This window comes from Solanum stenotomum, chromosome 4 (assembly GCF_019186545.1).
Source record: "Solanum stenotomum isolate F172 chromosome 4, ASM1918654v1, whole genome shotgun sequence".
NCBI classification, from domain to species: domain Eukaryota; kingdom Viridiplantae; phylum Streptophyta; class Magnoliopsida; order Solanales; family Solanaceae; genus Solanum; species Solanum stenotomum.
The window spans coordinates 1,878,497-1,903,549 of record NC_064285.1 but is presented as its reverse complement, the minus strand read 5'-3'; the positions used below and the strand labels follow the sequence as shown (position 1 = coordinate 1,903,549).

At 34.0% G+C, this 25,053-nt stretch overlaps 3 protein-coding genes across 3 annotated transcripts; 2 read left to right on the top strand and 1 right to left on the bottom strand.

The window, feature by feature from the left end:
• The first annotated feature begins 1,052 nt into the window (after positions 1 to 1,052).
• Positions 1,053 to 6,647, top strand: LOC125861971 (apyrase 2-like). The gene is made up of 9 exons (XM_049541911.1): positions 1,053 to 1,592; positions 2,521 to 2,649; positions 2,743 to 2,799; positions 2,925 to 3,017; positions 4,869 to 5,074; positions 5,285 to 5,376; positions 5,681 to 5,898; positions 5,987 to 6,176; positions 6,263 to 6,647. Exons 1-9 carry the CDS (start codon positions 1,275 to 1,277, stop codon positions 6,376 to 6,378), a joined length of 1,419 nt encoding a protein of 472 aa, XP_049397868.1. The 5' UTR covers positions 1,053 to 1,274; the 3' UTR covers positions 6,379 to 6,647.
• A 6,648-nt stretch (positions 6,648 to 13,295) lies between these two features.
• On the top strand, positions 13,296 to 19,597 carry LOC125862181 (potassium transporter 4-like). Its single transcript, XM_049542191.1, has 10 exons — positions 13,296 to 13,443; positions 14,695 to 14,850; positions 15,145 to 15,385; positions 15,477 to 15,722; positions 15,962 to 16,012; positions 16,121 to 16,381; positions 16,867 to 16,919; positions 17,138 to 17,252; positions 17,345 to 17,596; positions 18,273 to 19,597. Exons 2-10 carry the CDS (start codon positions 14,695 to 14,697, stop codon positions 19,352 to 19,354), a joined length of 2,457 nt encoding a protein of 818 aa, XP_049398148.1. The 5' UTR covers positions 13,296 to 13,443; the 3' UTR covers positions 19,355 to 19,597.
• Positions 19,598 to 20,374: 777 nt separating this feature from the next.
• Positions 20,375 to 25,004, bottom strand: LOC125863108 (6,7-dimethyl-8-ribityllumazine synthase, chloroplastic-like). Its single transcript, XM_049543248.1, has 8 exons — positions 24,785 to 25,004; positions 24,556 to 24,677; positions 23,439 to 23,534; positions 23,051 to 23,146; positions 22,048 to 22,126; positions 21,297 to 21,343; positions 20,931 to 20,990; positions 20,375 to 20,718 (listed from the first exon to the last, which is right to left on the bottom strand). The coding sequence occupies exons 1-8, from the start codon at positions 24,933 to 24,935 to the stop codon at positions 20,671 to 20,673; spliced, it is 699 nt and encodes a 232-aa protein (XP_049399205.1). The 5' UTR covers positions 24,936 to 25,004; the 3' UTR covers positions 20,375 to 20,670.
• Between the last annotated feature and the right edge of the window lie 49 nt (positions 25,005 to 25,053).

Sequence of the window (25,053 nt, the reverse complement as noted above, 5' to 3'; positions counted from 1 at the left end):
CATTCTCATCCTTCGACTCGAGTAAGCATATCGTAAATTAAGTGTGTAAAATAAATATAATAGCAAAATATCATACTAAAAATAATTAATAACAACAACAGATAACACTAAGTGCCAATAATTCTAATTGTAGTCATGCTAAAAGAAAAGGTCAAAGTAGGTTAACCACACCAATTCACCAAATTGGACGAGTTCTCATTAATTCTTTCAACATGGATTACAATAAATGGTTTGCTTTCTGATTATTGCATATCTTACTTTTATATTTGAAAGGAGTAGAAACTTTATAAAGTATAAGTGGACCTTACTCTATTTCGTAAAGATAAAAATGTATTAATAATTAGTTATTAGAATATTAATTATTGAAATACTTGGTTGGCTGAGATTTATTTCATATTAGTTAAAAAATTAAACTAAGCAGTAATAATGGAGGTTCAACTAATCAATTGGGGATTCATAAGGCAAGAATTGAACTCTCATTAACCACATGAAAGTGTTAGTAGCTAACCAAGTGAGCTAGAGTAGTTCAAAATCAAACCGAAATCAATAATTCGAATCAAAAGTTAATGATATAACAATTTCAATTTTTTTTCTTCTTATATTAGACTATTGATTCTTAATTGTTTGAGGAGATAATCGATAACCTAATAATAAATTAATAAATTATGTTTATACTATTCAGTATATAAAGTCTTTGACTTAGAGTTTAGTTTCATACTTTCATTTCTGACTGTCTCAAACTCTCGATTATTCTACAAATTAAAGTGTCCGTTTTTAATTTTGAGAAAGATATAATTTGTCAACTCACATACTTAGTTCATCACTTTGTTTCTAAGTAATTATATCAATGATCACAATCAATAACCAATAAAACTAACTATATCTTAAAATTTTTATAACTTGTTTAGTATGTCTACTAAATTGATATATGATTAGTCAGATTAATAAATTTTAAAATCGAACCGAACGAACCGTGGCCGAATGGGTTTGAGATGGTTTTTTTCCCGGGTACCAAATGGACTATCCAGTTTAGCAGTTATAATTGTCTGCAGAGTTGAAGGCATATCGTCTCTCTTCTTCCCGGTGGATTTTTCATTTGCTTATCCTTCCGGTAGTCTCTGATCGGCGGCAGCATTTGTGATCCAGAGACCTAAAAGGACGGTGAAGAATTCGAGCTGGAGACCCAGGAGACTCCGGCGCCGGGAAACGGCAAGATCCGATATCGATCACCTTCGGCAGCCGAGCTTTTAGAGGCACAGCTCGATCCACTTCAAATGGAGAAGACAATGAAGCGAAACAACAGACAGTATGGTGGTGAGTCATTCTCCGATAAGATCCAGAGGTATAAAGGTGTGATCCTTGTGATTTGCGTTCCGTTGTTTCTCGTTTCTCTAGTGCTTTATGTAATGCCGACGCGTTATCCGTCTGATTCGATGGAATCGTTAAATCGGAAATTCTCTCCGAATCTCGGATCTATGAAATATGCGGTTATATTTGATGCTGGAAGTTCGGGTAGTAGAGTTCATGTCTTCTGTTTTGATGAGAATTTGGATCTTGTTCCCATTGGCAATGAACTCGAACTTTTCGTGCAGGTAACTTTCTATTTTGCATTTATTTAATCATTCATATATTGTCGATCCCAGTAGGATCTAGTTTGGAAACAGTCATTCAGTTGAACATTCTTCGCCAAGACAGTTGAGAAAATTATACTGTGTATATATGTTCTGTTAGTATAATCAAAGTTTACTATGCAAGCAAGGGACTTTGAGCTATAGATTGGTATTTGACTAGCTTATAGCTGATTTATATTGTTGATCCCGACAGAATCTAGTTTGAGCGCGCCCGCAAGGCCTAGCTCAAGTGGCAAAAGGTGGAGGATTTGTGGCTTAGGTCATAAGTTCAAGCCCCACACCATGCAAAGCGAAGCCCGGTATTTAAGTGGAGAAGGGTAGAGGGGCAGGCCCATTATCCACCGAGTTTAGAAGGCTGTGATTGGTCCAAAGGGCGGGTCACAGGCGGATTTCTTGGTTATCAAAAAAAAAGAATCTAGTTTGAACGCAGCAAGTTCGACCAAACCTGTGGTTTCTACCTCAGACCGTATATATTAAGTCAAAAGCAAAATAAAGTAGATATATTTTGGTAAGGAATAAAAGTAAGTATATGGATAAAGAATTGAGTCTTCTATTTAAGTGGAACTACTCTTGTATCTGTCTCCGCTAATGTTTTTGATAATGGGTGGTACTTGGTAGTGAGACGCATCCAAGCCTAGTAATAAAAGCCATTCAAAAAGTTTTGAAAATCAAACTTAACACAGAACTCAAGCACCTCTATCACTGATTATGTTCTGATTGAAATGTAGTTGATAGATTGATTGAAATGCATCTCCAGTGAAGTCTGAAAATCTTTGCGAACAGCCTATGTGTTCCCCTCTTTCTAGTTTGTTATATATGAATCCCTAGATTTTGTGGAAAAGCTTTCTATTTGCAGCAGATGTTCATCTATATTTGTCTTTCGTACCAGAAAAAACCAGGTCTGAGTTCATTTGCTAGTGATCCTGTGGCTGCTGCGGATTCTCTTCTACCACTTTTAAAGGACGCAGAGAATGTAGTTCCACGCAATTTGCGCAGTAATACACCAGTGAGAGTTGGGGTTAGTGAACATTGTTTAAAGAAATTTCGTAAAATTGAAGTTTAAACTTTTTAGCCTGCCCATAGGCTCAATACTGATAGGCAGTTTATCTAGGCCACTGCAGGTTTGAGGCAGTTGGAAGGTGACGCATCTGACAGGATTCTTCAAGCGGTAAGATTGTTTTGTTTTACATCCTAGACCTTCATCTGTTTGGGCATGTCTTATGTTATAATTTAAAGTGGTTTTTTGTACTTAAGTTTGTCAGTACTTAGAACAAATGTAAATGTGTTTTGAAGGTGAGGGATTTCCTGAAGAGCAAAAGCAGCTTCAAAGCAAAAGCGGACGCGGTCACTGTTCTTGATGGAAATCAGGAGGGTGCTTATCAGTGGGTATGTGGATGAACTTCAAGCTGTTATGAGCTTCTCGATAGATTAAAATATTATTCGACACAAGAGTTGCTTCCTTAGTATAATTTTGAGCTCTTTATAGCTTATTAAAGGAAGAGTTATGGTCCTTACATAGATAATTCAATATTACTAACGAACATCTTCAAATTCCTTTTAACAATTTAAATGAATAGCAACATATCGAAAAACAAGTTTAATGAATATCCATGTCAAGGTGGAACTGTTGAACCAGAGAAGGACTTGCATTTATTTGATGAGCAATGTAATTTATTGACAAAATACAACTAAAGGGCTTCTTTCTCCATCTAAACACTCTGTTCTCATGACATTCATTTTCCAACCTTTGATTTCTGGTAGAAGTACTACGGTCTCCGAAAATATTCTGTTTTCTACCCTATGTTGTTTGAAATAAAAGATAGGTTAAGAAAATAGAATGAATTGCCCTATTCAATCCTATGCAATTGAACATTGCCTTTGGCCATTTTGGCAATATTTTTTTGAGAAAGTTGACATTTTATAGACAACAATACACCAATGGTGTATTTTAGTAGTAATTACATCAGGAATATACAGTAAGCAAAACCAAAGGATCTATCATTTATACCGCTCCTAAACTATCTAAAAAGTGAGTAATATCCTCCACCTCTTTGGGGAGGACATGATTACACCAAAATAGAGGGTTAAAAGACAGTTCAACTTCAAACTCTGGAAAGGGATGCTCTTGTTTTCGAAGCATCTCTGGTTCCTTTCCTTCCACATTGTCTACTAGATGCAAGTAGGGACAATCTTCCATCTCTCCTTGTGGCCTGATGTATTCCCTTCTCTATTCCAGCATGCTAGAAAATCTGAGGTGTGTCTTGGCATGGACCAGCTAATTCCCCTCATATTAGTAATCCTGCATGAGAAGCAGCAATCCATTAGAACCGCAGAGAGTGAGGATGTTAAAGAAGGACGAGGTAGACCTAAAATCAAATGAAAGGAAATTATCTCCTAAGACCTACATTCTCTTGGATCCCTGCAAGCTTAGCAAAAAATAGGGCACATTGGAAGACCAAAATTTATATAGGATACAAATTAATTGGGAATATGTTTTAGTCATGTTAGTATGGTTACTTTAATTCCTATGTTTTCAGTCTTTTAGTTTGAGATTTTTACTATGTTAGTCGAAGAAGATATAAAGAACTTTTAGAGCTTCTACATTTGTTTTTATTTTTTTTGAGAAAAAAAAATAAAAAAATAAAAACAAATGTAGAAGCTCTAAAAGTTCTTTATATCTTCTTCGACTAACATAGTAAAAACATTTGTTTTTATTTTGTATAACTTTGATCTCAGATGATCTTGAAAGAAGCGATTCGATTAGAGAGGATTCATATAGCTGATCTTACTTGCTTGGGATTAAGGCGTGGTTATGTAGTAGTAATTCTGCATGACAAAAACAAATCAATAAATCTCCCCTTCACTTTTATCCTTTGAAGCACTAGAGTGGCATTGCACATTTTAAGTGTTTTGTTTAGAAGTATGTACAATAAATACTTTCTGAACCATTTCGCACTCGAAAAAAACTTTCTGAGATCTGAAAACCAAGTATCTTTGGATGCAATTTGGAGAATATATTAGAAAAGGTTGTGGAGGCTACTTTCTTAACTAAAAATGTTTCACTATTTTGGGTTATTTGCATATTTGAATAAAAATGGTATACTTTTATTACTCTTTGATCTTTAACCCCCCCAACCATATTAGTTATACAGTTTGTGTCACCTCATGTTTCAGTCTAATATATGGGTCAACCAATTGTATAGACAGCTGATTTTTTAGTTTCTGATATTAATGCAGGTGACCATCAATTATTTATTAGGCAAATTGGGAAAGAAATACTCTGATACAGTTGGAGTGGTTGATCTTGGTGGTGGATCTGTGCAAATGGCGTATGCCATCTCAGAGTCAGATGCCCAAAAAGCTCCAAAGTTATCAGATGGAGAGGATACATACGTTCAGGAAATGTATTTGAAGGGGACAAAATACTTCCTTTATGTTCACAGGTCCTTCTCATCTTCTATACATAATTTATGTCATGATATTAGAGAATGTCAGCATACCCATTTTGTGCTCTCCAAATTTTTGATCAGGATGAACTTGTGATCCTTCTAGTTGGCAAGATCATATTTGTCTTGTTATTCAGAGTGGGCTTATCTGGTATTTTGTCATCTTCGCTGTACAGGCTTAATGTGATCTATATTTATTGCTTACAGCTATTTGCACTATGGTTTACTAGCAGCTCGAGCTGAGATCTTGAAGGTGTCCGGTGAATCTGGAAGTCCTTGCATATTGGGGGGCCATCATGGTATTTATTATCTCTCTCCTGGTGCAATGATCATTCTATACTTGTTTCTTTTGATGCAGTGCTTTCTGGAAGCATCATTTCTATCTGTAAGACGTAAAAGCGGAGGTTAACAAAGAGAAAAAACTCCCCCTCCCCTTACCTGAATTTTCATATCTTATCTTAAGTCACACATATAAGTTGCAGAAAATAGGAGCACTGGGTCCTTAATTTACATTGAGCCTGTTATACTGTAATTAGAAAAGTAAGTATCCATTTTCCTGGATTAGCAAGTATCTCATTGAAGACGAACAATATTTTTTTGCAGGGACATACAAGTATGGAGGAGCAGTTTACCCAGCATCGTCCACGTCTCAAGGTTCAAGCATGAGTACTTGTAGGGAGGTAGCTCTAAAGGCTCTGAAAATTAATGAACCAGCATGTACCCACATGAAATGTACCTTTGGTGGCGTGTGGAATGGTGGAGGAGGAGATGGACAGAAGAATATGTTTGTTGCTTCGTTTTTCTTTGACAGAGCTGCTGAGGTATGAATCACTGTAGTTAAATCTAATGAGTTAGAAACTTCTCTTCCTTGTATGTCTCTGACACAAATGTTATATGTTGTGGGCATAGGCTGGTATTATTAATCCAAGTTTAGCTGTTGCAAAAGTTCACCCAGCTGATTACGAAAGTGCAGCTAATCGTGCTTGTGCAACTGGACTTGAGGGTGCCAAATCTGAATTTCCTCATGTAGAAACTGATAACCTGCCATACCTATGCATGGATCTCGTCTATCAGTACACTCTACTTGTAGATGGATTCGGTGAGTAAAAACTAGCTTTCATATTTCAGTCAGTTCACACGACATTCATTTCAATACGTTATTCAATACTATTTCTTACTTTGCAGGACTTGAACCTCAGCAAGAAATCACATTGGTGAAAAAAGTTGAATACAAGAATTCCTTTGTTGAAGCAGCATGGCCATTAGGCAGTGCCATTGAAGTTGCATCATCATTGAGTTAAACTTAAATGGGAAATGGAAAGATCCATTCATGCAATTTTGGGTTTTAATAGTTTATGATTTTCAACTATATATTTTTGACTGCAGCTTCTGATAAGCCTATTAGGTTAATGTTCTGAAGCAGAAGGGATTTGCCATAGTCCAAAGCAGGTTGAGATTCTTTATTTTTCCCTTTTTTTATTAAAGGGAATCAAGAATAGTGATAAATCTGTTTGTAATCATGTATTATGAGAATTATGCACTATTTAAATGAGATCAAATTTTTATTCCCTCACAAATTTCATAACATTGAAACTCCCAATTGAGTGTTCACTAAACCAATTGTTCGTACTCTTAGAAAAAGGTTATATTTGTCCTTCGTCATATTCAATATTAGTCACATATTTATCTTGGACTATTAAGTCTCATGTCACCATGTAGGCACTACGTAGGATGACAAAAGCAGAGAGATGAGACTTAACAGTTCAAGGACAAATATGTACCTTAAGTTGGATGACAGAGGCAAATCCCTTTTCCGAATTTTAAACGAGTCTATTACATACAAGCATCTATTTATCTCTTAATTATAGTTAAGTGATAAGTTTTTTCACAAGTTTTTAACTAATAAGGCTAATTTGGTATAAACACTTTATGTGAGCAAGTATTTATCATCCCAAACTAGATCATAACCCTAATTGATCCAAAATCTTAGAGTTATCCAATATCTATATTGACAAAAAATAGCAAATTAGTTGAGGTGTACACAAAACCATCATTATGAAGAAAAAAAGGTACACAAGGCCAAGAGAATTTGATAAATAAACTCTCGAAACAACAATATTTCATCATATTGAATATGGCCATAAGGTAGATTAGAATCTAAGGTGTAGCCTATCTATCAATAAAGTAAATTGAAAATCATAAAATTGTATGTTCAAATAGGCAGTCAATAATCATTCCTTCAAATTCTTGATAGATAAAATTACTCGATACATATACTGGTGAGAGATAATATTAGCTGACCACGAACAACACAGTTATCAAAAAGAAATAAAAAAAGTAGATGAATGAGAGATTGAAAAAATGTATTATCATTATGTAAAAACAAGATAATCTACTTTGATATTTTCTTCTAAACCACAATTAAAGATATGAGTAAGTCACATTTCTAACATTAGAAGGCATAAAAGCTAAGATCATAAGAACAACAAGAATGAAAATTGGGACTAACAACAACATAAAAGGTGGTGGTGGCAATGGTGGAAGTATCAATGGCAAAAGTAACAAAGATGCTGTAAGACCAAGTAGCAAAATTATTGACTCTAAGCTAAAATAACTCATTGACAACATTTTTTTGCCATGTCCTTGCGTAAATGATCTGTTATATTCCATTTTATTGCCTTCCATAATGTTGTTGAAATATTGATGATGTTCCTCCAAATAAATAAACCCTTTTGATGATCTCAATTTTGCCTCAGATGATTCCATGTCCATACTCTTAATCAGAAGTCTCGAGTTTCAACTTTGAACCAATCTTGAAACTTAGAGAAGGATGTGAGTTTTTCTTGTTATGAAGTTTTGGATTCGAGACCTGAATATGGAGTCGTCCTGAGGAGTACTAGGGAGCACTTTACCTTCAAAATAAGACTTTTCTATGCAGATATGAAACACCGAATGAATACTGAACTTGAAAATGTGCCACTCTTTAACAAGTTTCTTGAAAATGAAATCACAAATCAGCAGATAGCATGAGTTATATGGACAGAATGAAGATTTTGTATGGTGTCTTCACTAAAGGGTATAATTTAAAGGGAAAAAGTGAAAGATTTTGAAATGATGTAGAGCAGAGTTGTGGGAATCTGGCCTTTTTCTTGATTTAAATAAAATGCTGATTTTTGACACTGATGTTTATTGGTTTTAGGGGGATTGTGTATTGTTTTTTGACATTGATATTTCTTGGTTTTGGGGGATTATGAGATATTACCCTTTGGTTTTTGAGATTTTGATGGATCTATAGTGGTTACAAAGTATCTTTTTGAGAATATATTTGCTAGTTTGATTTCTCATATTATATATAGTAGGCCTAGTACTCTGTTGTCTCAATTTATACCACTCATTTTTTTCTTTAGTCTATTTCAAAAGAATACTTTCTTCAACTCATTTTATATGATATCGTTTAACTTGACATGAACTTTAATACTTATTTTAGATCATAAATTTCAAATAAACTTTATGTCAAATTAAATTATGTCAGATAAATTAAAACTGAGAAAATATTAGAGATGTAAAGAAGGGAGTGGGGTTATGGGGTTAGAGGGGGGGGGGGGTGTTGGAATTTGGGTGAATTCATTGAATTAAAGAAATAAAGTGGGGCAAGATGATTTGCATGTTGATTGTATTTGGCAAACAAGAGATTGTCACACTGTCCAAGGTTCTTCACCCCTAGACAACATTGTCTCTTACCCCCTTCCCCCACACTTTCCACTTGTCCCTCTTGTCATCATTTTTTTTTTATAATAAGAAAAAAGAAAAAAAAGGACTTCTTTGTTTCAAATATTTGCTTCAAATTATTCTATTTCGTCTCAAATTATCAGTTGTGATTTGCAGATTAATCTTGAAAGTTATAATCAAAGTGATGTTACGATTGTTCAAATACTGTAAAGGTTAAAATAGTTTAGAAACCCTCATAATTTCTTAAAGTGTAGAGGAAAATTACCATAGATAATTTAAAGCAGATGGAGTACTAGATTTAAACTAAAGGTTTCTTACTAGTATGGTTTTAAATCATTTTATACATTTTTGTTTGATTATTTAGTATTCAAAATTCATTAACTAGAATAATTTATATTCATGTCGAATAGATTCATTAAAAAGATGAAATACAGTTTATCAAAAAGTTTTAAATTTGTATATTCTAAACTGAAATTTATGACTAAGAATGAAGATATCTCAACCATCCTACCTAACCACTTGGTAATACTTAACATTTCAAACAAAAAAAATCATTTTGATCTTTTTTTGTTTGACCATTTGATATTCAAAAGCAACTATCTCAATTATATAATAGCTTGTTCAATAAAGTTTTCAAAAAAAAATTATTTTAAAAAAAAATCTTTTGAATAATAATAATTTTTGGCTGATTAATTTGTTTTTTTAGTTAATATATTAGAATAATAATTTATGCTTGATCAAAGTTCTAAAAATTAAAAATGCTTTTACTGAAGAATATTTTTTTCAACTGAATTTTTTTTCTAAAAACTTGACCAAGTACATTAACTCTTTAGAATATACATTTTCTTAAAGAAAAACTAAACGTTTTTAGCTTCCTTGCAACTTAACCACACCAATTATAATTCTTCAACTTCTTATAATTTCAACTCATCTATAACCTTTTTTTGATATTAACCTAAAACCCCATTGGCTAATGGACAATTCAAAAGAGGAATAAGTGTATAAGGTTTAGTCAACCAATCAAAATGAATTTGTCCTTTGACTTGGAAACAATGAATTCATCTAGTAATTACAAGACTAGAACCAAGATTTTTCTCATGTTATACATGTTTGACATATTGCTTCATTTCACTTGATTCATTTAATTTGTTCTCTAAATTAAAAAAATAATATAATATAGAAGTTAAAAGATAAAAAAGAAATACATAATACATGAATGTATCCTGCACTTTGAATTCAATTGATATTTATGTCCTTTAATTTTGATATGTATAAGTAGACACTTAAAATTTATCTAAAATTAATCAAATAGACACATTTGTTCTACGTGGCATCTTACACAACAATTTGTGTTTTGCGTGCATTATGCTACCATGTAGGATAAGTTTACTTGTTTAATTTTACAAATTAAAGTGTCTATTTATACCCATTTAAAATTAGAGAACATAAAAACCAGCTAAAATTAAAATTAAAAAGTATATTTATGTATTATGCGGAAAGAAAAAGTATACAAAAGTATTGTCCATGATACGTGTTTCCACAATAACATTTAAATAAACTTAAATGGACATGGTTCGAAATTATTATTTTTTTAAAAAAGATTCCTATTCATGAAAAAATAAATATTTGAACACTTTCTATTTTGAGTTAAAAATCATTCTTCTAAGATACTTATTATATAAAAAAAGGGTAATGCTTAATACCAGAAAAATTGGCCAGAAATTTAAAAAGTCTATAATATTCTTTTTATGTTAAAATAAATTGATCTTTTTTCCATTTTTTAATTAAAAGATATTAAAGTTAAAAAGGTAAAAATATTCAAAAAGGTAAAATAACACAATATGAAATATGTTATTTTACCATTCTGACCAAAAGAATTTTTCCTAAAAAATAATTTGCATGTGACCGACCTTTTGATTCAATGAATTTTCATTCAAAACCTTTGAAGAAATTAATAAATGATTCTTAGCGACTTCCTCGTACAACCGACCCTATTGCATTAAATTCCCTGCATTTGCTTTTAATTTGCAACATAGACAGATTTACATGTATTTTATGAATTCACGAGAATTTAATAATTTTATATACGTATGCTAAAATTTATAAGTTTATAATATTTAATCATAATGAAGGTTAGTTGGGTGAAGTTAAGAGGAGGTTCGATAGAATGATGTTGAATAATAAGTAGGTGAGTTATGGTTAGGTGTGAAATATAACTATCTCATTCAGAATTAGTTGGCTCTTCGTGAAATGCATTGAAATTAACTGAATATCTAAAAAGTAAAGCACGGTTTAAATGGGGACTTCGAGAGCGATATCAAATTGAGACGATGGAATAAATTTCATCGAGAAGAAAACAATTTGAATCACCACTTATTTTGGAAAAGTAAAAGTTAAAACTTGCAACTTCATTTTACATGCTCAATCAATCTTTAGACATTAATATTAATCTTTAACAGTCAAAATTTTCATAAAAAATCCCCATTTTGCTAATATAATTATTAATCTTTAATTTAGAAAAAAAATTTCATGATTTTTTAAAATTTTATGAAACATTACTTTGGTATCATACCTAATATACTCTAACGATATGTTAGGGAACCTCTTGAAAGCAACTAGTAGTAGTCAAATGCATAAAGGAATACCTAATTTAGGAATGAATACATGAACTTGATCTGCAATTTTCAATTGTTCATGAACCAAATTTAGATTGCAATTAATTAAAAATAACAGTTTAATGCACAAAACATTCCGCGTTAGCATGATTCAGGAATGACCCTCATCATAAGAAATGTCTTATAGACTACCTAACCTACTACGAGTATTAGTGATTATTTTCACAACTCAAACTTATGACCTATAGATCATAAGGAGATAACTTTACCGTTGTTTCAAGGCTCGTCAGTCCTTATATATTAGGTTGCCATACTAGTTGGATTGTGATTATTGGCCTGTTTTTTGAGTGACATTTGGAAGTGATAACAGTTACTCTGCATCTGACCACATTTGGCAGTGATATTTTGAAGTTCCTTAAGTATGAAGTTTAATTTCTTTTGTCCTAAGTAATAAATGAATAACAGGTAATAAGTAGTTACTTTGCTAGCTGTTATTATTGCTTCATAAAGAGACTATCTTTTTAGATGGTATTTTAAATTAGCCTAATGGTACGATTTGATAAGTCTTTATTTGAATTATTATTATTGTTGTTATCGATAGACGATAAGGTATATTATGTCAATATACTTTGGTGGTGTTGTTGTATATACTCATAAGACGAGATAACGGCCATCCATCTCAATCTTCCAAGATCGAGCATCCGAGAGTTTGAGTAGATCTGTCAATATGGATCGGCTTAGCCTCAGAGGACTTGGAGATAAACTGCGACGAGTTAACCTGCCAATTAGATGTACTTTTTTAAAAAATTACACTTTTGTCTTTCAAATGAGCTGATTTTTAATTTCTGTTCATCAAATGAGTTGATCTTTTAATTTTGTTCTTGGTAATCAAGTTTATGTTTAGCGGAACATAAGTTCCTTAAAGACGCTAAACGTAAATTATGAAATATTACGATGCAAAAATTTATATCCTGCAAGAAAAATTATTTGCCTTAAGAGATCAAAATTAAACACAAGCACAAAATAAGGGTAAAAGTGTCATCGACCCCATTAAAATGGTCAACAACAAAATCCAATATAATTTTATAAGCGGAGTGTCGAACTCTTTCAAGCCTAGCCCTAAAAGAGTTGTGGGTTGGCCCATACTAAAAAGCATTGATCTTACATAAGCTAGAAAAATCAGTCCAAACCTATCAAACAAGGCTAGGCAGGCCAGCCCAAATGTCAAAGCCCATAATCTTATGCTTCTTAGAGATAATAAAATAACCGCGTGAGCTCTGAAATCGAACTTATATCTCTATTAACATAAGTAATATACGAACTAAATTATGTCTCGTAAGACATATTTGTGNTTCAAGCCTAGCCCTAAAAGAGTTGTGGGTTGGCCCATACTAAAAAGCATTGATCTTACATAAGCTAGAAAAATCAGTCCAAACCTATCAAACAAGGCTAGGCAGGCCAGCCCAAATGTCAAAGCCCATAATCTCATGCTTCTTAGAGATAATAGAATAACCGCGTGAGCTCTGAAATCGAACTTATATCTCTATTAACATAACTAATATACGAACTAAATCATGTCTCGTAAGACATATTTGTGCATTATGAACTAAACTTATACGTCTAATAACACAAATTACGCAAAAATTAAGTTAAGTAGCATAATTTATGTTATATTCTAATTCAAAAATATAAACTTATATCAAAGACATTTTCAATCAGAAGATAAAGAAAAAAATAAAAATAAAATTGAAAATCATCAATAATTTTATGGGCTAATTTTATCCCGATAAGTATGTAATGTAATAAGTTTGGTTAAACAACTTTTAAACAAATGGGTTTAGAGTGGTGGTTGACATGCAATTGAGGTATCCCATAATAATGCAATTTGATTGAAATTTTTTTGAGATGAAAGGAGATTTCTCCATCTTTTTTATCTCCTTTCATCGTCCCTCAAAATCCATCTTCATGGATTATTAAGCGCAAACACCTCACCGCCGTCGCCGCCGCCGTTCTCCGTCAACCGTAAGTTCGTTCTTCTTCTTCTTCTTATTTGAATCACTTTTTTCATTAATTCCGATTATGTAGAGTTGTATTTGTGTGTCAATTTTGTGTTTTTTTGTTTGTTTATAGGCATTTTGTTTTTTCCATGTAGGCGTTCCTAAATATCAGATATTGTTTCGTTTCTATACAATTTTTCACATTTTTAATGAATTCAAACTTATTGAAAATTTTCAAATTTAAATTTTGATGTGATTTTTCCAACATTGCATGATACCTGATGATATATATGTGAAATTAACATCTTAAACTATGTACATATTTAATATTTGGTATGAAAGATGGAGAAAATATGCTTATTGTACAATGCACATGATGGAAGTTTGCAAATTTTGTTGCTATTAGATAGATGCTTTCAAAGTTTTGATATGATTTTTTCTATTGTTAAACAACTTTTCATGGTACGTAATACTCTGTGCGTTTCAATTTGTTTGTTAGGTTTTGACTTGATACGGAGTTTGAGAAAGTAAAGAACTTTTGAATCTTATGGTATTAAATTAAAGATACGTAAAATGTACCAAAATGCCGCCTTTAATCTTGTGGTCTTAAATATGTTATGTGAAAAATTAGAATTAGAGAGTTGTCAAAAAAAAGAAGAAAAGAGGCATTCTTTTTGAAACACAAAGTAAAAAGGAAAGTAGGACAAACAAATTGAAATAGAGTGAGTAATACATATATCAAACTAACATCTTAAACGTTATATCTAATTAAAGACTTGGTATAAAAAGCGGAGCATGTATGGTTTTTGCACTTGATGGTAGTTTGCAAATTTTGTTGTCATTAGAGGCTTTCAGTTGAATTTGCGTTGAATCTGAGCTTCTTGACAAATGCTTCAGTTAATGCGCCTTTGCTGGTCACCATGATTAAATAGCTTAATCTTTCATCAAACCATGATGTCTCTCGTATTTAATAGTAGTAGTAGTAGTTACTAACTAAGAAATTATTGACATCCTAGATATAACATCTTTGGCCGTTGGCAGACTGAAGACATGGCTTTCTACTTGAATGTCATATATATATATATGTAAAGAACAAGTGTATATAACATTGAATATGTTTGTCTTAGAACTCGCAACATTTAAATCCGTGATCAATCTGACCTACTCCTTTGTTGCTCTGCTTATTTGCCCCTTTCTTTTTGTAAAAGGCGAGTTGTCTTGTTTGTTTTCTCTATTTGCATATCAAAATAAGTTCGAAATTTTTTGGTTGTAATAGATGTATCAAGTTGGTATCCATCATGAGGGAGTTAGTTTGGAGCATCCTCCTTCGCTTGCCGATGGTGGGGCCCATGAATCTATAGATACAGTTGGAAAAGATGGGAAAGGTGGACAAACTCCACAGGGAAAGAGAAAAACGGAGCTTCCATCAAAGGTGGAAAATCTTTCCTTATTTTACTTTCTCAGGCTTTTTTCTTAACCGTCTTTAATACTGAATCTGTTTGTGTTGTTTGACTTCAATTGTGAGTTATGCACTGCTGTTTTTTTTTTTGTCAATAGAGGATTTAATTAACTTAGGCTTCAAGATTGCTAAAATGAAGAATGACTAATAGGCGTGTTGATGGAACAATGAACAGGAAAGAACATAAGGGAGAGAAGCATTAACTAGCTCAATTATGTGTAGCTACTGATTGTGTAACTGTCTTGCGTCTTATATTTTGCCTTGCAGTTCCCTTTTTTGAATATTTCCAGGAATCTAGTATTGGCATACCAAAGTCTTGGGGTGGTATATGGAGATTTGAGCACATCGCCGCTTTATGTCTATAGGAGTGTATTTGATGGGAAGTTGCAAGATTATCAGTCTCCAGAAACAATATTTGGTGCATTTTCATTGATCTTCTGGACAATAACACTCATTCCTTTGCTCAAATATGTATTTATCGTATTGTGTGCAGATGATAATGGTGAAGGTATGTTAAAGATAGACTCTACGTTAGTCAATGTTTATGGAAGAACTCATATACCTGATTATCTATGACGAATACACTTATATACATCCAGGTGGTTCATTTGCTCTTTACTCTCTGCTCTGTAGACATGCAAAGTTTAGTCTACTTCCCAACCAACAAGCAGCTGACGAGGAGCTATCTTCTTACAAATATGGCTACTCTGGGCGGTCAACAGCATGTTTACAGTTGAAGAGATTTCTTGAGAAGCATAAAAAGTCACGTACAGTATTACTTGTTATTGTTTTATTGGCTGCTTGTATGGTCATAGGCGATGGTGTTCTGACACCTGCAATGTCAGGTAGAAACTATTATAACAACTACTACTGTATTATTTTATGTGGTATTAGCTTGTGTAACTGTGTAATTTACAAGCTAGAATTTGTTTCAATGAGTTGGTTTCTTACTCATGGAACGATTCGAGATAGTAAATTAGGAGTATGGACCAAGTGTTTGTGGGGCCTATTTTATGCTTGAAGTCCTTTAAGTCGAGCCGATTTGAGTATATATTCTAATTAGGATACCTTTTCACTGTGACAGTTATATCATCGATGTCAGGGATACAGGCTGCTGCAGATCACCTAACTCATGGTAGCTTTATCGTAATTTACCTATTTCTGTTTAGTTTTGATGGATTCAATTAGTCAGCATTTGACAACAGTCTTAAGGCATTGACTATCAAAATATCTTTTATTGTAGATGGAGTGGTGTTTCTTTCTTGCATAATATTGGTTGGCCTGTTCGCTTTACAGCATTCTGGAACCCACAGGGTTGGATTTTTGTTTGCACCAATTGTGCTCATCTGGTTGATATCAATTATGATCATTGGGTTGTACAACACTATCATTTGGAATCCCAAAATTGTGTCTGCTCTTTCGCCCTATTATATCGTCAAGTTTTTTAGGGAAACAGGAAAAGATGGTTGGATTTCTCTTGGAGGTATTCTCCTCTCAGTTGCAGGTATATGAAGTCTATTATCTCTTAACTCAGTAATTATTTCGGCATTATATATAAACAAACTCTCAAACATGGCCTCTGACATGTAACCACTCCAATTTTGACAGTGAACATCTAGACACCTCAACTCGTCTATACTGTGTCAGTTTAACACTCCAACCTACAAAATGATCATCTAGACACCTTCAAAATTTATGTGCCACGTCAACGTAGGGTGTCCATGACCATGAGACATAATAGGGATGAGTTGGAGTGTTTAGTTGTCACTTTGGACCAAGTTAAGATGTCTAGATGTGCACTCTCAAAGTTGGAGTGCTTACTTGCCAGTTGAGGCCAAGTTTGAGTGTCTGTTTATGTTATTTATACAAGAAATCATAGTAAACTTTGAGAATTCAAAACAGTTGTTTGTGCAGACACTTTTTGAATGACGGTGAGATAAAGATTTACTAGAATTTTGGATCTGATTTCCAATTATATTCACTCATCAGGTACTGAAGCTATGTATGCAGATCTTGGTCATTTCTCTGCCTTCTCCATGAGGGTAAGTCAAACTATTTCTTGGAGTGGGACTAGATTAAACTGTGGACCATGAAAACTTTGTGCTCGTACTCGTCTATAAGCTGAGTGTCCTGGTGTCTGGCAGATTGTATTGTCCGTAGTTGTCATTTTTTCTGCATCATATTGTTCAACGTCCTAGTTAACTTGTTGGATTCCTGGAACTTACACCATGTCTATCTGAATTCGTTTTGTCCAATGCAGATTACATTTGCATTTGTGGTGTATCCGTGCTTGGTGATACAGTACATGGGTCAAGCTGCTTTTCTGTCAAAAAATCTAGATTCCATTCCAAATAGCTTCTATAGCTCAATACCTGGTTGGTTTTTGTTTTTCTCTCTCTTTGTAACAGCTTAATGTTTTCATGATAAATTATTCAATCCTAACTGCTGGTCTACGCCATCCATGCAGATGGTGTATACTGGCCTGTTTTTGTTATTGCAACCCTTGCAGCCATTGTAGGCAGCCAATCTATCATCACAGCCACATTCTCAATCGTCAAGCAATGTAATTCACTAGGTTGCTTCCCGCGGGTCAAGATTGTCCACACCTCAAAGCATAAAGGGCAGATCTATGTACCAGAAATAAATTGGATCCTGATGATTCTCACTCTTGTTGTGGCTATTGGGTTCCAAGATACAACTTTGATTGGAAATGCATACGGTAAACCTTCTTGTGTTCTAAAGATGTTTTATTTGGTCTAAAGTATAAACATCCCTCTATGAGACTTTAAATATCAAGCAACTCTCTCGACCAATTTTCTCTACAGAATCTGATTTGGTTTACATGATTCTGTTCTTCTAAATGCTGCTCCTTTTCTTAGTGTCTTCCCGATTTTTTTTTTTCATGCTTGTGCTGGATGACTTATATATGTCCAATAAAGAAGATCTCTTGCAAAAAGAGAATAACAATTAAACTGAAACATAAATGGTGAACAAGGAGGATTCTCTAATTGGATGACATTTTTTTTCAAAAAACAGCCGGTTGCACTAAGCTCCCGCTATGTGCGGGGTTCGGGGAAGGGACGGACCACAAGGTTCTATTGTATGTAGTCTTACTCTGCAATTTTCAAGAGGTTGTTTCCACAGTTCGAACCCGTGACCTCCTGGTCACATGGCAACAATAACTTTACCAACTACGCTAAGGCTCCCTTCCTTTAATTGGATGACATGGAGAAGTTAAATATTCCTTGTGTACAATGGCTTTTTTATCTACATTACTGGTTTACTGCAGTTAATAAAGTCCAGTTTGCCTTTTATAGTTGGATTTTTTTCTTTCTAAATTCGAGTCATTCTATAACTCTTGAATTAAACTTTCTTATAAACGTTTCTTTTTTCAGGGCTAGCTTGCATGACAGTTATGTTTATCACAACATTCCTCATGACACTTGTTATAATCTTTGTGTGGCAAAGAAGTTTAGTATTTGCCGCTGCTTTTCTCCTGTTCTTCTGGTTCATCGAAGGTCTCTACCTATCTTCCGCAGCCATTAAGGCTCCACAGGGAGGATGGGTATCCCTTTTGCTCTCTTTTATCCTCTTAGCCATCATGCTTGTGTGGCATTATGGAACTCGCAAGAAGTACAAATATGACCTGCACAACAAAGTTCCATTGAAATGGATCCTTGGCTTGGGTCCGAGCCTTGGTATTGTCCGCGTCCCAGGGATAGGGCTAATATACTCCGAACTGGTAACAGGAGTTCCACCTATCTTCTCTCACTTTGTCACAAATCTCCCTGCGTTTCATAACGTAGTGGTGTTTATATGCGTCAAATCTGTTCCTGTACCTTATGTCTCATCCGATGAACGCTTCCTCATTGGTCGTGTTGGCCCAAAACCATATCGCATGTATCGTTGCATTGTTCGTTATGGTTACAAGGACGCACAGCAAGATACTGGGAACTTTGAGGACCTTCTAATCCAAAGTCTAGCAGAGTTCATCCAAATGGAAGCTGTGGAACCACAATTATCGAGCCCTGATAATTCATCACTTGATGGTAGGATGGCAGTTATAAGCACAAATCTACAGTCACACTCACCATTTATCATAGATGATGAGGATTTTGAAACATGTTCCACCATTCAAAGCAGTAAGTCACTGACACTTCAAAGTGTAAGATCTTCTTACGATGATGGGAACCATGAAAACAGGAAACGACGAGTCAGGTTCAACTTACCAGAGAACTCTAGCATGGATCCTGAAGTTCGGGACGAGCTTATAGATTTGGTTCAGGCAAAGGAGGCAGGGGTTGCATATATAATGGGACACTCATACGTGAAGGCACGTAGATCGTCCTCTTGCTGGAAGAAATTTGTCATTGACGTTGCATATTCATTTCTGCGCAAGAACTGCAGAGCTTCAGCTGTTGCACTTAACATTCCTCACATTAGTCTTATTGAAGTTGGCATGATATACTATGTCTAGGGAGAGGCTTGGAACTAAGAGAACGTCGAACGCCTTCATCGGAGTTGCCTGCAGAATTCTCTTTTCACAGGTAGATGAACTCTTTTTTTTTGAATATTTTTGTCCCAAATACCAAGTCTTGCTCACCATTAATCTTTGTATTGTTAGTATATATTTGTTATCTCAACTCTTTTCACATATGATCTGTATTTATTTGTGTATTTAACAGTTAGATAGAGACAGTAGTTGTAATTTTAATAGGTGATTTAAGCTATGATTGAAATAGCTATATAGGCTTTTGTAATCTAAGATTTTGATTTTTTCCTTTTTTAAAAAATATTGTCAATTATTTATTAACATTAGTGGATATAACGCTTAGGATCAGACAAGTTATAGTTTGCACCTCAAATTTCCAAATGCAATTGATTGATATATTTGTTTGAATGATGAGTAACTTGTTTTATAATTGTCATAGTCTATCCTATACACAAATTATCAATTTTGAACCATTAGTTCCAAGGGCAAGTTGATCTTTTACCACCTTTACGTAGGTGTTTCAATTTATTTGTCTGATTTTGACTTGATACGAAGTTTAAGAAAACAATTTTTTTTTTGAATTTTGTGATATTAAATTAAAGATATGTAGAATATACCAAAATGTATTTTATTTATTCTTGTGGCGTTAAACATGTCAAGTAGAAAATTGAAATTAAGAAGTAGCCAAAAAGGGAGAAGACAATTCTTTTTGAAACGGATAAAAGGAAAGTAAGACAAACAAATTGAAATGGAGGAAATATATACTAACCTTGATTTATCAAGTTTTAGCACACACTATAGAAAGATCGTTATAATCAACCTACAACAGTATGATACATACCATAAAAAGATTACGTAAAATTTAATGAACACCCCCTCCATATATTTTTACTTGTTCAGTATTGACTTCGCCATTTTTGTTTTTTATACTTCTTTTGCCTATTTTGGATAGGAGGTGGGAGAGAACTAATCAATTTTGAAGTTCCAATTCACATAGAACCAATCTGAAGTCCAAAACTCAAAACTTGAAAGAGTACTATTATCCAAAACTCAAAAACTTGAAACTAAGTGCAACATTTTCTCAAACAAGTGCAGCTTTTACAAGAATGTTTACATCCAGCATCAACGAGTAGACGATGAAGGAAACCGAGAAGTAGAGGGAACTCCCCCCCTCCTTTGTAGCTCAGTTTCAAATCGGATGTCTAACCTTATTAGTCGGAGTAACTAGTTGGGATGGTAATGCGAGTGAGATTCTGTTTAAAGGTGAAAATCCAGAACCTTGTTGCGATAAGAAGGATCGTCTACTCTGAAGGCTTTAGGTGGTGCTCAAACAAAGATGCCATCTCAATCTGAAACATTAAACACAATATATGCATTCAAGATCAGTCACTTGTTACAAACAGAACACTGAGTCTAAGTTATTGATGTTTAAGTTTCAACAATTATATTCGTCAGAGGCTTTTAATCACATATTAAGGCAGACAAATTTAAGCAGAATCAGACACTATTGAACTTGTTTTGAGGATAAAATCTAATTGTCACACAATCACAGGCAACTTACAGCTGTCAATGCTGTTTCGGAACCTTTATTCCCAGACTTCCCACCAACGCGATTGAAAGCCTGCATTATATTACGATGTTGGTTAGCATACATGAGCAAGATAGATTCACACAGCCAAGAAGAATATTGTAAATCTAGTTCCAAGGAGAGTATATGTTACACAAATCCATAAAAACTAACAGCCACTATCAAATCTCTGTTAAAGTACATGAAACAACAATGACTATCCCGCTGTACAAAGCTACAAGGTATAACCTCTCAGCTGATGTAGATTATACTGTCGGTGAATTCTTTATTCCAACCACTATTTATACAATGGACAAAGAAGATAGAACATCAACACATGTATAACAGCTAATTGCTTACCTGCTCTAAGGTATCACATGTCAAAACACCAAATATGCAAGGAGTACCTGCAACTCATTACATAAGGGAGATTTTAGTTTGGCCAGCCAATTGAAAAAATTGAACTGAAAATAGCATATAATGACAGAAGATGTAGTTTTTTATAACAGAGGTAATCAAACCACCTTGTACCTTGATAAATTCATTGGAAATCCTATTATACTGCTCAGAAGCACAACCATCAAGTAAATATGACACCAGGACTAGAGCAAATGAACTCACACAGTTTTTAACTAGGATTCAAACGTAGGATCTTCAAGTTGTTGTACTATGCCTAAGTGTTCGACACAGCCTAACCATCTAAGATGACAGTTTAAGACATAATTAGTCTTCAACGACCCTTCTTTTCATCTTTCATGTGTACTTACACCTTCTGTCAGTTGTCTTTTCTAATCTTATCAATCTTGTATGTCCAAACATCCAGATTAACAAATTCATCCTGTGAATATGTTAGGACTTTAGAAGCCTAACAACAGCATATTACATGTTTAGTCTCACAACGCCTTGTAGAGCTTGCCTTTCACTTTGTTGGATGATGGTCCCATAACAATCCTCTATTTCAACCATCATATTTAATTCCAGATATTACATTCGAAGTTTAAACAATGTTTCAAAATCTTATCTATCAATAATACTGAGGAGTTGCAAAAAGATTAAACATTAGCATACTAATTATTGCTCATGTGGATTATAATGGAGTATGTTATCACACCTGAATTTAGACCTGCTGAAAGTACTCCAGATGTGGCAGCATTAACGACTGCATCATAGTGAGATGTATCACCTCTGATCTACTAGCCACAAAGCAAAAAAGTTAAATTAAAGACAATGATACACATCACCAACAAGAAGAAAGGAAATATTAGGTTATGATTAGGACATAGGGAAAAGCAGAAAGGTGCCTATTTGATTTACAGAAACAAGTACCGACATAGAAGGCACTTCAATCTCTTGCCTGTGATGTATTTTTTCTTTCTTCGGGTTTGAAATGCACAGAGTTTTAGCTTTATATTACCTTTTTCTTTCCAGATATTTATTAACTGAGAAAGAAATCCAGCAAGGCACAAATACTATAGTGTTTATCAGTATGTTCAGATGAGGTTACTTCACAATAAGGCACTGAAATTCGGGCATGCCTCCCCTACTATGTCCAACTAAAACAACAAAACGTTTGACCAGTCCAACAAAGAAAAATTAGAAGACACTGACCTAAATCCACAGATTTTTCCCTCCCTCACATCAATGTGAATTAGTTAAAGATGTCCATCAAATGACTTGTATCTTCAGTAAGGAATCTAAAGTTCAATAGCTTCTTTCATTTAATAATTTTGCCTATCTATCAAAATAGCCTAGTCAATCTGTCTGCCGTGCTTGAGTTTTATTTGTTCAGCTTTATACTTCCATTGTTGAAGGAAGAGGATCACAACTAAATGCCAGTTTTCTCAACAGGAACAAAAGACACAGTTAATGCTTCTCATCATACTCTAAGCTGCTTCCCCTTCCGTAACTCAAAAGATCAGTTCACACACAATGATGAACACATAAGACAAGCCAAAACAGAATAAACCAAAAGAATAACTTAAGCATCTTATCACAATCATCCATATTTCCATACACAATACAAAAGATATCATCAAATGAAACAGAATCGGAGTAGGCAAATAATGTAGGAGGAAAAACTACCAAGGTAAACTTATGTTTGGAAGTGAGCTTACCACAGCCCCAATGCAGAGTATTGCTTGATATTTCTGTGACTTTCCAAGAAGCTGTGCAGTCACGCCGATTTCAAAACAACCAGGAACCCACACAACCTGCATTATGAGGAAAAAACTAGATGACGCCATGAAATGGAAGAGACAACTTCCCACCACGCCTTATTCTGTATTCGATCTACTGATACAACATTCTCCATAACATAGAAGTGCCATTTATCCCATAGTAGATCTTTATGCTCTAGTATAGCGTGTCATAGAGGGGTATTATGTAGCAATCAATCTCTCATTTAGATTTTTCATGGCAAGCGGACCTTCTGTAGTAATTGCATCAAGTTTAAGAGAAAATACAGGTTTTGGAGGAAGGGAGGATTAGATATAGAAAACATACATCAATATCTTCCTCTCTAACCGAGTAGTTCTTGAAAGTCTCCAAAGCTCCCTCCAAAAGCTTCTTGGTGATCAGATCATTAAAACGTGCAACCACCTTTAGAACCAGCAGATGGTCAGTCAGTTCCAATAACACTCTATTAGAAACATTGCCAATGAAATGAACTCAACTTCTATATGACTTCAAGTAAAACCAAAAACATAACAGAACTACAGACCAAACCCGAATTGTATCAATTGACTTTCACAATTTCTTCAAATGGAACTATTAATTCCCGCAATTAAAAATCACTACTTTAAACTACAATTCCCTTTTCCATTTACATGACACTTTTTCCTTTTTAATCTATTCCAAAATGATTGGCAAACTTCTGTTCTTGAATACCCTTTTTCTTTTTTAACATTTCAGGTTGCCCTTAATGACAATTGACATGCTATTATTGGAATTAACAAAGCATGACAACCACCATATACTAAGGTACTTTTGGCATGTTTATTCCTCCGTCCTATGTCCTATGTCCTATGTCCTATTTTATGTGACAGTGTTTGACTAGAAGTGAAGTTTAAGAGACGACGGAAGACCTCTGATATATAAGATAAAAATATTCCAAGTATCTTTCTTTCTTGTATTAAAAAAACTAGCTTTTATGTTAAGTGAGGTCCAACAAGTCATGTCATAAGACAAGATGTGTCTTAATCAATCACTTCTACACTATGAGTATACATAATTTAAATCCATCTCAACATTTTTTTCCATTTCTTAAATTCCTTGTCTACTAAATCACAACCATATGTAAGAAAAGAGCTACTCCCTTTGTCGCAGTCCCAAAAAGAATGACATATTTATAGCTACACAAGCATCTATAACTTATTATAGACTTCAAGTTATAAAAGTCGTGTCAGATTAAGCTACATCACATAAAGATGGACTAAGGGAGAATACATTCCTTCATTTCTTATCACCCTATTAAATGAAATGCTAAGAGTATTGTATTGAACTGTTGCTCAAATCTTAAAAAAATGCCATTTTTTAGATGATCCGACACGAGTATAGCAACATATTTGGAGAGTCCGAGCAATCAAACAGAGTATAGATTAAAAAGAGAGAGAAAACTGACAATAGCAAACCGATGCCCCTTAGCAGAGATAACTGAACCGTTCAACTGACGAACAGCATCTGTTTTAAACAAATCCGACCCGTTTCGATCCACACAATGTCTCTCAATTGCAGACCCGAAGCCTAATCAAATCCAATTTTTTTTAAAAAAAAATCCCCAAATTAAAACCAAACAATATCAAATCAAATCAAATCGAATCGAAATGGATAAACGAAGAAATAGTATTAACCTATAGATTGAGTGAATGACAGTGCAGGAGGTGAAGAATTTACAGTTTGTCTATGGAAAGACAAACTGTAGAGCTGACGATGAGACTGCTGAGTATTCACAGATGCTGTACGAGGAAGAAGATTGCACTGTCCGAAAGCTGAAGCCGCCATTTTTATCTTCTTGGACTGTAAGTTGACTTTCTTCTTCCAGTTGGGTTTTGGTAACAGTAGCGTTTCTAATTTATATCTCCGTATTATTTACTTTTCTTTTTAATCTGTTTTAAAATAA

Bases quoted from the DNA above. Each gene is read 5' to 3' on its own strand.
- LOC125861971 (XM_049541911.1), top strand. From the start codon at position 1,275: ATGGAGAAGACAATGAAGCGAAACAACAGACAGTATGGTGGTGAGTCA. The intron at 1,593-2,520 runs GTAACTTTCTAT...CTTTCGTACCAG, and splicing joins AACTCGAACTTTTCGTGCAG to AAAAAACCAGGTCTGAGTTC. The intron at 5,899-5,986 runs GTATGAATCACT...TTGTGGGCATAG, and splicing joins TCTTTGACAGAGCTGCTGAG to GCTGGTATTATTAATCCAAG.
- LOC125862181 (XM_049542191.1), top strand. From the start codon at position 14,695: ATGTATCAAGTTGGTATCCATCATGAGGGAGTTAGTTTGGAGCATCCT. The intron at 15,386-15,476 runs GTATGTTAAAGA...ATATACATCCAG, and splicing joins TGCAGATGATAATGGTGAAG to GTGGTTCATTTGCTCTTTAC. The intron at 17,253-17,344 runs GTTGGTTTTTGT...CCATCCATGCAG, and splicing joins CTTCTATAGCTCAATACCTG to ATGGTGTATACTGGCCTGTT.
- LOC125863108 (XM_049543248.1), bottom strand. From the start codon at position 24,935: ATGGCGGCTTCAGCTTTCGGACAGTGCAATCTTCTTCCTCGTACAGCA. The intron at 23,147-23,438 runs GTATGTTTTCTA...CTCATAATGCAG, and splicing joins TTAGAGAGGAAGATATTGAT to GTTGTGTGGGTTCCTGGTTG. The intron at 22,127-23,050 runs GTAAGCTCACTT...TGTGGCTAGTAG, and splicing joins TACTCTGCATTGGGGCTGTG to ATCAGAGGTGATACATCTCA.